This window comes from Cervus elaphus, chromosome 2 (genome assembly GCF_910594005.1).
Source record: "Cervus elaphus chromosome 2, mCerEla1.1, whole genome shotgun sequence".
NCBI classification, from domain to species: Eukaryota; Metazoa; Chordata; class Mammalia; order Artiodactyla; family Cervidae; genus Cervus; species Cervus elaphus.
In genome coordinates this window covers 22,824,590-22,836,547 of record NC_057816.1, presented here as the reverse complement: position 1 = coordinate 22,836,547, position 11,958 = coordinate 22,824,590, and the positions used below count along the sequence as shown (strand labels likewise).

General features: G+C 38.5%; 2 protein-coding genes across 2 annotated transcripts; both read left to right on the top strand.

The window, feature by feature from the left end:
* Positions 1 to 242: 242 nt before the first annotated feature.
* LOC122705026 (olfactory receptor 8G1-like) lies at positions 243 to 1,214 on the top strand. The gene has a single exon (XM_043920223.1). It carries the CDS (start codon positions 279 to 281, stop codon positions 1,212 to 1,214), a length of 936 nt encoding a protein of 311 aa, XP_043776158.1. The 5' UTR covers positions 243 to 278.
* A 4,987-nt stretch (positions 1,215 to 6,201) lies between these two features.
* Positions 6,202 to 7,086, top strand: LOC122705018 (olfactory receptor 149-like). Its single transcript, XM_043920212.1, has one exon. The coding sequence runs from the start codon at positions 6,202 to 6,204 to the stop codon at positions 7,084 to 7,086; it is 885 nt and encodes a 294-aa protein (XP_043776147.1).
* The last annotated feature ends 4,872 nt before the right edge of the window (positions 7,087 to 11,958 follow it).

Genomic DNA, 11,958 nt, shown 5'->3' with positions numbered 1-11,958 from the left:
AAATTGTTATTTCTCTTACTTTATGAAATATCTTGTTTATAAAGTTCTTGAAGTTTATAATTTCTATTCTAGTTCAACCAGAATGATTGTTTATCCTACAGTAGCATGATATATTGGAGAATTCCCTTCATTATGTGTGTCCTCTGATGATGGATAAAGAATGATCTCTGCAGAATTATTCTCTGCCTCTCACACCCATACACACACACACACACACACACACACACACACATACACTCATTTTCTGTTTTTTAAACTTAGAACCTTCCAAGAAGAAAATGGACCCTGGAAATCACTCATCAGTGACTCAATTCATCCTTGTTGGGCTCACAGAACAACCACAACTCCAGCTGCCCCTTTTCCTCCTTTTCCTAGGAATCTATGTGGTCACAGTGGTGGGGAACCTGAGCATGATCATATTGATCGGGCTCAGTTCTCACCTGCACACCCCCATGTACTATTTCCTAAGCAGCTTGTCTTTCATTGACCTCTGTCAGTCCACTGTCATTACCCCCAGAATGCTGGTGAACTTTGTGGCAGAGAAGAGCATCATCTCCTACCCTGAATGCATAACTCAGCTTTACTTCTTCCTCCTTTTTGCTATCTCTGAGTGTTACATGTTGGCTGCAATGGCATATGACCGCTATGTTGCCATCTGTAGCCCCTTGCTCTATAATATTATCATGTCACATCAGGCCTGTTTCTCCCTCATTTGGGGAGTGTATATGATAGGACTGATATTCGCATTCTCTCACACAGGCTGCACACTTAGGGTTCATTTCTGCAAATTAGATGTGATCAACCATTATTTCTGTGATCTTCTGTCCCTCCTAAAGCTCTCTTGCTCTAGCACCTACGTCAACGAATTACTGGTTCTATGTTTTAGTGCACTTAACATCTTTGCGCCCAGCCTGATCATTGTCAGCTCCTACATCTTCATTATTTCCAGCGTCCTCCACATTCCTTCCATGCTGGGCAGATCTAAAGCCTTCAGCACCTGCAGCTCCCACATCTCAGCTGTTGCTGTTTTCTATGGGTCTGCAGCATTCATGTATCTGCAGCCATCATCCGTCAGTTCCATGGACGAAGGGAAAGTGTCCTCTGTGTTTTACACTATTGTTGTACCCATGCTGAACCCCCTGATTTATAGTCTACGGAACAAGGATGTCAATGTTGCCCTGAAGAAAATGCTAGAGAGAAGAATAGTCTTCTGATCAGAAATAATATGAGAATGAATTTTTAGTCTATGTAACTAGCTATTTTATTGTGCAAGTTGATATTTAATTTTAGCCCACATGTCAATATATATATTTATTAACATATATTCATGCATTTAGTGGCATTCTATTGACATTATTTCATATTCATATGGCCTGTGATGCCATTTGTCTCTGAATTTTTCTCTCATAAACATCACTGAGATACAGATTAAAAGAAATAGGATGATCTGGATACATGGGCCCACTAAAGCAATCTACACCGTCCCTCCCTCTGTTCTTGTCTACAATTGATAAAAATCTCCTGTCAACAAAATATCTTCTAGCAGTTATCACTAATGTTCTTTCTTCTGTCTGAAAAAAAAAAAAACAGCAAAACTGCTATAAGTATAATGATTGTAATCTCTAACTTTTGCACATCTAATCTGGAAAAGTATCTTTCCCAAATCCTAACTTGTGAATATCTGATTTCTCAAGTCATTAAGTTGTGTTGGCAACCAACCTTGGGCTTGGAAAAATTTTCTAGATATGATCCCAAAAGCATAACTCATAAGAAATTGATAGTGCAGATTTCATCAAAATTAAAATATTTTGCTTTTCAAAGACAGTGTTAAGAAAATAAAAGATGGTTTTAGATAAGTGCATACACTTTTATTTTTACATCTAATATATATGTAGATAGATGGATAAACAGTAATTTCCAGGTTTCATATTTTCCTTTCTTAAGCGGCACTTTTTTATGATAAATGAAAACCACCTGACCTACTATAATTCATTATCCAGCTTAGAGTATCACGCATTCTCTTTTAGTCTTTTTACAATATTGTTTTTTGCTAATGTTAGGTGATACTTAAAGAATCCTAGAGTTTTCCTTGTTTCTGATGTGTGACTGGACTCTAGAAAACAAGTGTGAATCTATTGCATAATTCTGGCACTATACCAGAAGGCACATCAGCCACAATACCTAGAGTGAACCCTCGATCTTCCTTTCCAAACTCAGATAATTCTTCCATATGTATGACCTTTCATATTTACAAATCACAAGAAAAATACTCTTCCCTTCTGAGTCACATTCAATTCAACATCTTTGAGGTATCAGGGTTCAAAGAACCATGCTTGACTTTTTCCTCTTTGCTTTTCTTGACCAGTTTCTACCACCCACCCATACACTTATAAAAGAAATAATATGTGAATACTTACTTTATATTCTGGGCATGTCAGGCTTACCATTATCAAGTCAATGGGTTGCTAAGCCAGGCAACTCAGGGTTACAATTGAAGATACTGTCACTGGATGTGTGTGTGTGTGTGTGTGTGTGTGTTTGCATGTGTGTGCTTGCTCAGTTGCTCAGTCATGTCCAACTCTTTGAGGCCCCATGGACTGTAGCCTACCAAGCTCCTGTGCCCATGGAATTTTTCAGGTGAGAATACTGAAGCGGGGTGCCATTTCTTACTCCAGGGGATCTTCCAGATCTAGAGATCCAATGCACATCTCCTGTGGCTCCTGCATTGGTGAAACCCCAAAAGAGGAGCATCAAATTTATCATTCTGTTTGACTTAATAATAGCTTCAATTGCTTTTTCACAAGCAGTTATTTATGCTGATGAGAGAGAGCTGATTTACAAGTGGATTTTGAAGGTCATTTTAATACATGAAGGAAGTTAATTAGTATAAAGTATTTGTGAAAATTTATTTCCTGATGCTGGATTTAGGGTGTTTAAATGCTCGTATTCATAATTCATAAATCATTATTGATTCAATCAAGTCTGTTAGAATGTGAGAACCAGAAACATTAATTTCTATACTTTCCTTGTTTCCTGTATTCAAAACTACTGGGAAAAGTCTTCAGAGATTTAATCAGAACCAGATGAAAGTTCATATTCTGACACATTTGGACTGAAATGCATTGATAAGCAGGTCTTCCTCCTTCAGCTTTCTCATATTCTAAGAAGGGTTTGTTAGGTCAGTCATACCCATCCTTAAACATTTTATTACATAATATAACTTCTGTGATCTTCAAAACATGTAAGAGAATATGAAGAAGATCTACACAAAATGTACTCTGTATAGATCTAGAAGACAGATCTATAGATTCTTGAAAATAACTTTATTGTGCCTAGTGGGTATGTGAAAATAATAAGATTTATAATAGATGCTACACTGTTTCATCGGCACACTAAGGCAAGTTATTATGAACCAATGGTGTCTCAGGAATTGTTGGAAATGTTGTATAACATTTGAGATGTTATAGTTTATGAAATGTGGAAAGAAGATGGCTTAAAAAGGGCAAATACAAACATTTGCCCCTGCAGCCTCTTTTGATGATGAAATTAAACATTTATTATAAATGAGTTCCTACAATGACAAAATGAGAGACATTTAGGGAAGATAAGTATTATAATAATTAATAAAGTTTTATACTTAAATGTTTGTGAAAGTTTCCTTTTCTGAATTGTGCAAGAAACACTACACTCAACAGTTCTCATGATGTTGGTTAGAATCATAAGAAAATATCATCACTTATGATGATTTAGACAGATCAGCCCATATTCTTTTTGCTTTTCAGGAATGCTTGAAGTCTATAAGCCAAGGGAAGAAGAACTATGGCTTTAGTTGGTATTAATTCTGCAGTATGCTCATTCAGAGTTTCAGCTCTTACCCTGGAGAGGATAACATACAAATCTATTGCATCATCCACAATACCTAGAGTGAACCCTAGTTCTTCCTTTCCAAACTCAGATATTTCTTTCATATGTATAACCTTTCACATGTATGAATCATATGAAAAAGTATCCTTCCCTTCTGATTCACATTCAGTTCATCAGTCTTTGAGCCATGCTTGACTTTTTCCTCTTTTGATTTTCTTGACCAATTTCTACCACCCACCCATGCACTTACAAAACAAATAATATGTGAATACATACTTTAAATAAATGCTTTTGTGTTCATGTAAACGGGAAGACTTGCAAAAGTAAAAATCAACTCCCAATTAGAGGTAGAATTTATTTCTATGAGTGAGACTATTTCAGGCCAGTTAAGTGGGGGAAATATCTGTAAAATTTACAGAATATTGGAACACATAAATAGAAGTGAAATAAAGACATAGGCTGATATTTCTTAATAATGCAAATTTTCATTGATGCTGCACCATAATCCGAGATATCCCCTTGGGGATTGTCCTCAAGAAATGAAATTTCTCTGTAGCTATGAAAGTGAAAGTGAAGTCTCTCAGTTGTGCCAGACTCTTTGTGACCCCATGGACTGTAGCCTACCAGGCTCTTCTGTCCATGGGATTTTCCAGGCAAGAGTACTGGAGTGGGTTGCCATTTCCTTCTCCAGGAGATCTTCCCAACCCAGGGATTGAACCCAGGTCTCCCACACTGCAGGCAGATTCTTTACCAGCTGAGCCACAAGGAAAGCTCAAGAATACTGGAGTGGGTAGCCTATCCCTTCTCCAGGGGATCTTCCCAACCCAGGAATCGAACTAGTGTTTCCTGCACTGCAGGTGGATTCTTTACCAACTGAGCTATCAGGGAAGCCCAATAACTCAGCAGATGTTCCTACTGTTCTTTGTGGGAGATCCAACTTTACCATCTAACAGCTGTAGGAACTTGGTCAATTTTCTTAACTCTTTGTGCCTCAGTTTCCTAATGTAAACAGGAATTAACCCTACCTATCTCAGAGAATTGTGGTAAGGACTAAAGGTGTTAATGTACATGAAGCATTCAGCAGTGCCTGGACATATTTCTATTAACATAACTCAGGTTTTGTCTCTTTTTAAGTTAATTAATTTTTATACTTTAAAAGAATTGGAGCATAATTACTTTACAAGCACGTTGTGTTAATTTCTACTATATAACAATATGAATCAACTATATATATATATACACACACAACAGATTCTTACTTCCTTTAAAAAAAAAAAAAAAAAACTACAAACCAAACACAAAAGCATCCCAATGAGTTTCCGCCAATTAAAGGGACTCTTGCTCAGTGGTATTCTGACCTTCCCCATGGCACGTGTCTATCTTTTATTAAGATACATTAAGAATGGTATTAGGTTATTATTGTAACTTTTATACCTATATTCATAATTCTTATTGTTATAGAGGTAGATAGATTTATCATATTTAAATCAAAGCCATCTGTTCACCAGGAGAATCGTTTGTTAAATGTGTGCCTCCTCAGATATATTTGAGAAAATGAACAATGTAATAAAGGCAAAGAACTTCAGAGGACATTAAGGGTGCAGGTAGGAAAAAATAGCGTTTAAATTGGGAATGCAAGTTCTTCATATTTGAAAGAATATCATTCATCCTACAAATAATCAAACCCTTATCATGATGAGAACACAACACTTAACAAGGCAACTCAGCCATTAATTTTTTCCTATACTGAAACAAAATCTAAATTTTAACTAGTTCCACTTTTTTTCACGTTATTCACCATGGATAAGCATACAACACATCAACATAGCATCTCTTCGATTATTTGAATATGAGCATCAGGTCTCTGCTTCTCAAAGTAAAATTTCCTGGGAGCTTTCACAGCAGAGATGTTAGAAGTTTAACTGCAATCAGACCTGAGTTTTAATCTCAGATCAGTTATTTGCTAGCTACATGATCAGGTTACTAAAAACTCCCCATGCTTTTTATGTCTTCTTTCATTTAATAAAGTTGTTTCTAAGACTTAAATTTAAAAATAAAAGAAATTAGCATAACACTTGCAAATATTTAGTCAAAAGCTATTATTTTAACTAAAGCATTTTCATATGGAATGATTTAAAGTCACTTTACACATTTATAATCTTCCTTTAAAAATACTTAGTTTATTAATGATGTTTTTTAAATTACACTTGCTAGAAGGACACATAAGGTGATAATTAAATAATTGCTTATCCTTTATTAAATAGCCTCTCAGTTTGACATCAGTGCTGACAGTTTGGAGACCTGTGTTCTATGTTGAAGTCCAACATTCTAACACAGATGAGGAACACCTCACTGGTGACTGAGTTTATTCTGCTGGGCATCCCGCACACAGAGGACCTAGAGACCATGCTCTTTGTCCTGTTTCTGTCCTTCTACATCTTCACCCTTATGGGGAACCTGCTCATCCTACTGGCGATTGTCTCCTCCGCTCGGCTGCACACTCCCATGTACTTCTTCCTGTGTAAACTGTCTGTCTGTGACATATTTTTTCCCTCTGTGACTTCCCCCAAGATGCTCTTCTACCTCTCAGGGAAGAGCCGAGCCATCTCCTACACAGGCTGCGTGTCCCAGCTCTTCTTCTACCACTTCCTGAGTTGTACCAACTGTTTTCTGTACACGGTAATGGCCTATGATCGCTTTGTTGCCATATGTTACCCTCTGCGCTACACAATAATCATGAGTCACAGAGTGTGTGCCATCCTGGCCATGGGCACCTCGTTTTTTGGATGTATTCGGGCCACCTTTCCAACTACGCTCACATTCCAGTTGCCCTACTGTGGCCCCAGTGAGGTGGACTATTACTTCTGTGATATCCCAGGGATGCTGAAGTGGGCTTGTGCAGACACCTTGGCCCTGGAGATGGTGGGGTTCATCAGTGTGGGTCTCATGCCCCTCAGCTGCTTCCTTCTCATCCTTACCTCCTACAGTTGCATCGTTTACTCCATTCTTCAAATCCAATCTACCGAAGGCCAACGGCGTGCCTTCTCCACCTGCAGCGCCCACCTCACTGCCATCCTCCTCTCCTTTATGCCAGTGGTTCTCATCTACCTGCAGCCCACCCCTAACCCCTGGCTTAATGCAACTGTTCAGGTCCTGAATAACCTTGTCACCCCAATGCTAAACCCTTTGATCTACAGCTTGAGAAATAAGGAAGTGAAATAGTCTCTGAGGAAGGTGCTACAGCAGGTGGCCCTAATTCCTGAAAAGTGATAGAGGTGACTCCACATTGCTTGTGAGAGGAATTTGCACAGATATTATCTCTGTTCCCTTTTACTACAGATGAAGAAGCTAAGATTTGAAGATATGAAGTGAATTGCTCCAGGTCACTAATAAATTACCCTACTCAGGAGGGATAATAGAATATCCTACTGCTCCCATTTAGCAATAAAAAACCTAGGCCTTCTGTCCCTCATTCTTTGTCTTCCTCTCCTCCTAATCCTCTCCTGTTCCCTTCTCCCTTACCCTAGCACTTCCTCATCTTGGCTGACATGATTATATGATTAACCTCTCAAATGCCTGCATCAGATAAGCCCTCATTTGATGGTCTAGGGATTGTAGAAAAATGGGAAGGTTTCAACCATATGGCTTCCAGTGGTACTCTGTGACCTCTGAAATGAAAAGAAATTGTGTAGAGGAAAAAGACCTCTGGGTGAGACATCAGGACCTTTGTCTCCTAATGACTGAATCATAGGTATCAATGTACTATATCACCCACAAAGCCTGCCTCTTGGTTTTCAACCTGAAAAAAAGCCTTCACTGGGATTTGAAGCTGTAGATGAAAGAGAATGTGAAGAAGGTAACCAGGGGTGTCTGTGAAGCGGTGACTAGCTCTATTGCTTTTCAGTACTCACAATTTTAGTTTGTCTCTATAATCCTAAGCACAACCAGCAGTCCATGCAAAATCTGAGCTGCCATTGGTCTATGGTTTTGGATACTTTGCTTACCAGAAAGCTGTAACTTTAGTACTGTCCCCTAACTTTCCTTTTTCTTTAGTCTAATGAGCTCAGCATGAGATATGTGCTATGCAATCCAGGCAGAGATTTGAAAGAAAGTGAAGGGGAAGATGAGAAGAGAAGAGGGTGATGGGAAGAGAAAGGAGTGATTGGAAGAGGAGAGAGTGATTGGTGATTGGAAGAGAAGGGGATAATGTGAAGAGGAAGGCATCATGGGAAGAGAAAGGGGTGATGGGAAGAGAAGAAGGAGTGGTAGAGGCAACTCAACTCTGCTTTTTTTTATTTTCAGGGTCAGACTTCAGTCAGGGATCTCCCACACTTGAACCAGTCACAACATTGTGTTTAAAATTTCATATCAGGGTGATGAGATGATTCATGTTTTTAAAGGGGAGAACATTTCTCCTGCTCATTTCTCTTAAACCCTGTGCCTTTTATTCTCTCTAACAGAAATGCTCCCTCCAGGGTCTTTAGCTTCTCAATTGTGCAGTGTTAGCTGCTCAATCGTGTCTGACTCTTTGTGACTCCCATGGACTGTACCCCCGCCAGGCTCCTCTGTCCATGGAATTCTCCAGACAAGAATACTGGAATGGGTAGTCATTCCCTTCTCCAGGGGATCTTCCTGACCCAGGGATTGAACCTGAGTCTCCTACACCACAGGTAGATTCTTTACCATCTGAGCCATCAGGGAACCCACTAAAGACCCAGTTAAAATATTTTCTGTGTGAAACTTTCTTTATGCTAAGCAAGTCAGGCTCTCATTTCCCTGTGTTTTAAATCAGACTTAACAAAAACACCCCTGCATCATGCTAGGATAAGTTTTAGCAAAGCCATTTTCGACACTGAAAGTAAAGTAGGTTCAGGGAGGGTAACGAGAAAACAAGAGTTAGTTGTGGACTGACTAAATAAAATCAACAGTTCATTGAAATAATTCTGTTGAAGAAATTCTGAGTCCCAGATGAGTTTTTTATTTAGTTGAGGAAGCAGAACCTCAGTAACATATCTGTCAGTTATTTCTTTTATTTAGTTATATATTTTTTGGCTGTGCTGGGTCTTCGTTGCTGCACGGGTTTTTCTCTTGTTGTCGTGAGTATGGCTTACTCTCCAGTTGGGATGTGTGGGCGTCTTGTGGTGACTTTTCTTCTTGTGGGCTTAGTTGCTCCATGGTATGTGGTATCTTCCTGAATTAGGGATCAAACCCATGCCTCCTGCATTGGCAGGTGGATTTTTAACACTGGATCACCAGGGAAGCCCCTGTCAGTTATTTCTAATATATCAAGTAACTTGAGAGTCGAAAGAGCAGAAACATCTTCTGGCTCTTGGGATGAAGCTGGAATGGTAGTCATAGCCCTTGTCCTCTAAAGTGTTTTTACCAAACAGAGGAAACTTGGCAGCAATCATGTTTTCTTCTCATTCAGTAATGATTTTTGGATACCACATTCCTACCTTGTTTTCCTAGATGAGATGGTTTGCTTTCATTGCCAACTGGAACTCTTCCCAGAACTGGACTTCTCTCTTCTGTTTCAGGACTTTAAGGAAATAGAGTCCTGATTCTTTTCTCCAGACTCCATTGTTTTCCATTAATTTTACTCTGTGCCTTGATCATACTTAATTACATCTGTGGAGCCAAACTCTTCTAACTCTATTGCCACCTCTCATCTCAGACATCCATTTGGAAGCTATCAGCTATCACTGTCATTGATTACCTGTTTTAAATGTCTATGGTTGCTTAGTCCAAGGATTATCTAAAATACCAGCTCCAAACCAATAGATTACTCTTAGCCTTTCACTAAAGTTTCCTACCTACTTGTAGCCCTTGTTCTGGTTACAACAGAAATATTTAACACAGCTTGTTAAATGAGGCATGTTAAACTCTAAAAGTACAATGTGGGGCAAAATATATCGTGACTCAGTATTAAAACCAGTTCTATAAAGAAAAAGAACAAAATAAGTTGCATTGTTTAGTTTCTGACTGTGTGCCAAGAAGTTCTCTTTTAAAATTTCATATAACATTATTAACTGTTTATATTAACACCTCAAAATGTATATTATCATTCACATTTTTCCAGATGTGGGAAATGAACTCCAGAATGGGTAAATAACATCCCTAAAATCATATTGAATCAGAGGAACTGTAACTGGAGGTGTGCATGTGTTTTTAATAGCTCAGACATCTCTTACTCTTTGTGACCCCATGGGCTGTAAGAATACTGGAGTGGGGTGCCATTTCCCTCTCCAGGTAATATTCCCAACCCAGGGACTGAACCCAGGTCTCCAGCATTGCAAGCAGATTCTTTAATGTCTGAGCCACCAGGGAAAGTAAGATATATTTGACTGCAAATGCAAGATACTTTGTGGATTATATATGAAATACTAGTGTATAAGTAAAATCATGATGAAACAGAAAGAAGTATGTAAACTTTGTCTATGATTTTTAATTTGTGTAGTTTTGTGAGAACAAGCTACTTGAGAGTTTTCAAAGTGAATAGACAAGATAGATATCAAAATAAAATACAGAGTTACTTGCCATTTACATCAAGGACCTAGTATATAGATATAGATATATACAATAAAATACATATACAATATTTAACAATTTGATAATTTTAAAAACAAGTAACATTTTCAAGTACTTACCATCTACCAGCCAATAAATTAAGTCAGTCATGTCCGACTCTTTGTGATCCCACGGAGTGCAGCATGCCACGCTTCCCAATTCATCACTAACTCCTGGAGATTTCTCAAACTCATATCCATCAGGTTGGTGATGCCATCCAACTATCTCATCCTCTGTCATTCCATTCTCCTCCTGCCTTCAATCTTTCCCAGCATCAGGGCCTTTTCAAATGAGTTAGTTCTTCGCATCAGGTGGCTAAATTATTGGAGCTTCAGCTTCAACATCAGTCCTTCCAATGAATATGCAAGACTAATTTCCTTTAGGATTCACTGGTTGGATCTCCTTGCAGTCCAAGCGACTCTCAAGAGTCCTCTCCAACAACACATTTCAAAAGCATCAATAATTTTGCATTCAGCTTTCTTTATTGTTCAACTCTCATATCCACAGATGACTCCTGGAAAAACCATAGCTTTGACTATACAGACCTTTGTTGTATATATATTAAATAATCCAGTTTATTTTTATTAAATATATTAATTTTAGTAATATTAAATATATTTAAGATATTAAATACTCCACTCTATTTTTCTCTTTTAGTTCTTACAAATACTTTGTAGAGTGAGAATTGTTACTATTCAACATTTAAATGGTTAGGGAATCAACATTTAAGGCAGTAGTTTTAAGAAAGAACTTAGCAGTGCTCAAAATTAAAAAGTGTAAAACTAGTCATCATACACAGGTATGTCTAATAATAATGTTGACAACATTCTGTAGTGTTCCTTACACTATAATGGATTTTAAATAAGCTGCATAGGAAATATATCACCTTCCTTTTCTACTGTTTCTTTGAATATTAAAGGAGGTCAGGAGAGAACAAGATGGCAGAAGAGTAGGTGGACGTGGAGTACATCACTCTCCATGGATACATCAGCAATACACCTTCAGACACAGAAGTTCATGCAAAACACCATCTGAGAGTGGACAGGTGTACCTGACCAGCTGACAAATATATATAGAACCACGCAAAACTCAGTAGAATGATGGAAATAGGGGGGAAAACAGGAGTATTAATACATTCAGGGCAACATCAGGAGCAAACCCCAGTGGATGACCCACATGCACAGGTGGAAATAAAACCACAATTGAAACCCATGGGCAGTGTGGCTAATGAAGATGACCCAGAACCTTCCCACCAGCAGTATAAGCTGCAGATTAAATCCACATGATCAACTAGGCAGACTCCATGTGTGTGGAATACACAAAAGGACATTGAGAGCTCCCACAAAAGAAAACACACTTGTTCTGATAATTGTGGACACTGGAGGCAAGAACACATAGGCGTAGGACCAGATTAGAATCTGAGCTGCCCCCACAGCAGATCCAGAGTTCAGTACAGTGTTGGAGGGCATCCTAGGGAGGTGAGGTAGTCTGTGACTCCCAGCAAGGGAAAGGACCCTGACAGCAGTA

Coding starts and splice junctions, on each gene's coding strand:
- LOC122705026 (XM_043920223.1), top strand. CDS start 279: ATGGACCCTGGAAATCACTCATCAGTGACTCAATTCATCCTTGTTGGG.
- LOC122705018 (XM_043920212.1), top strand. CDS start 6,202: ATGAGGAACACCTCACTGGTGACTGAGTTTATTCTGCTGGGCATCCCG.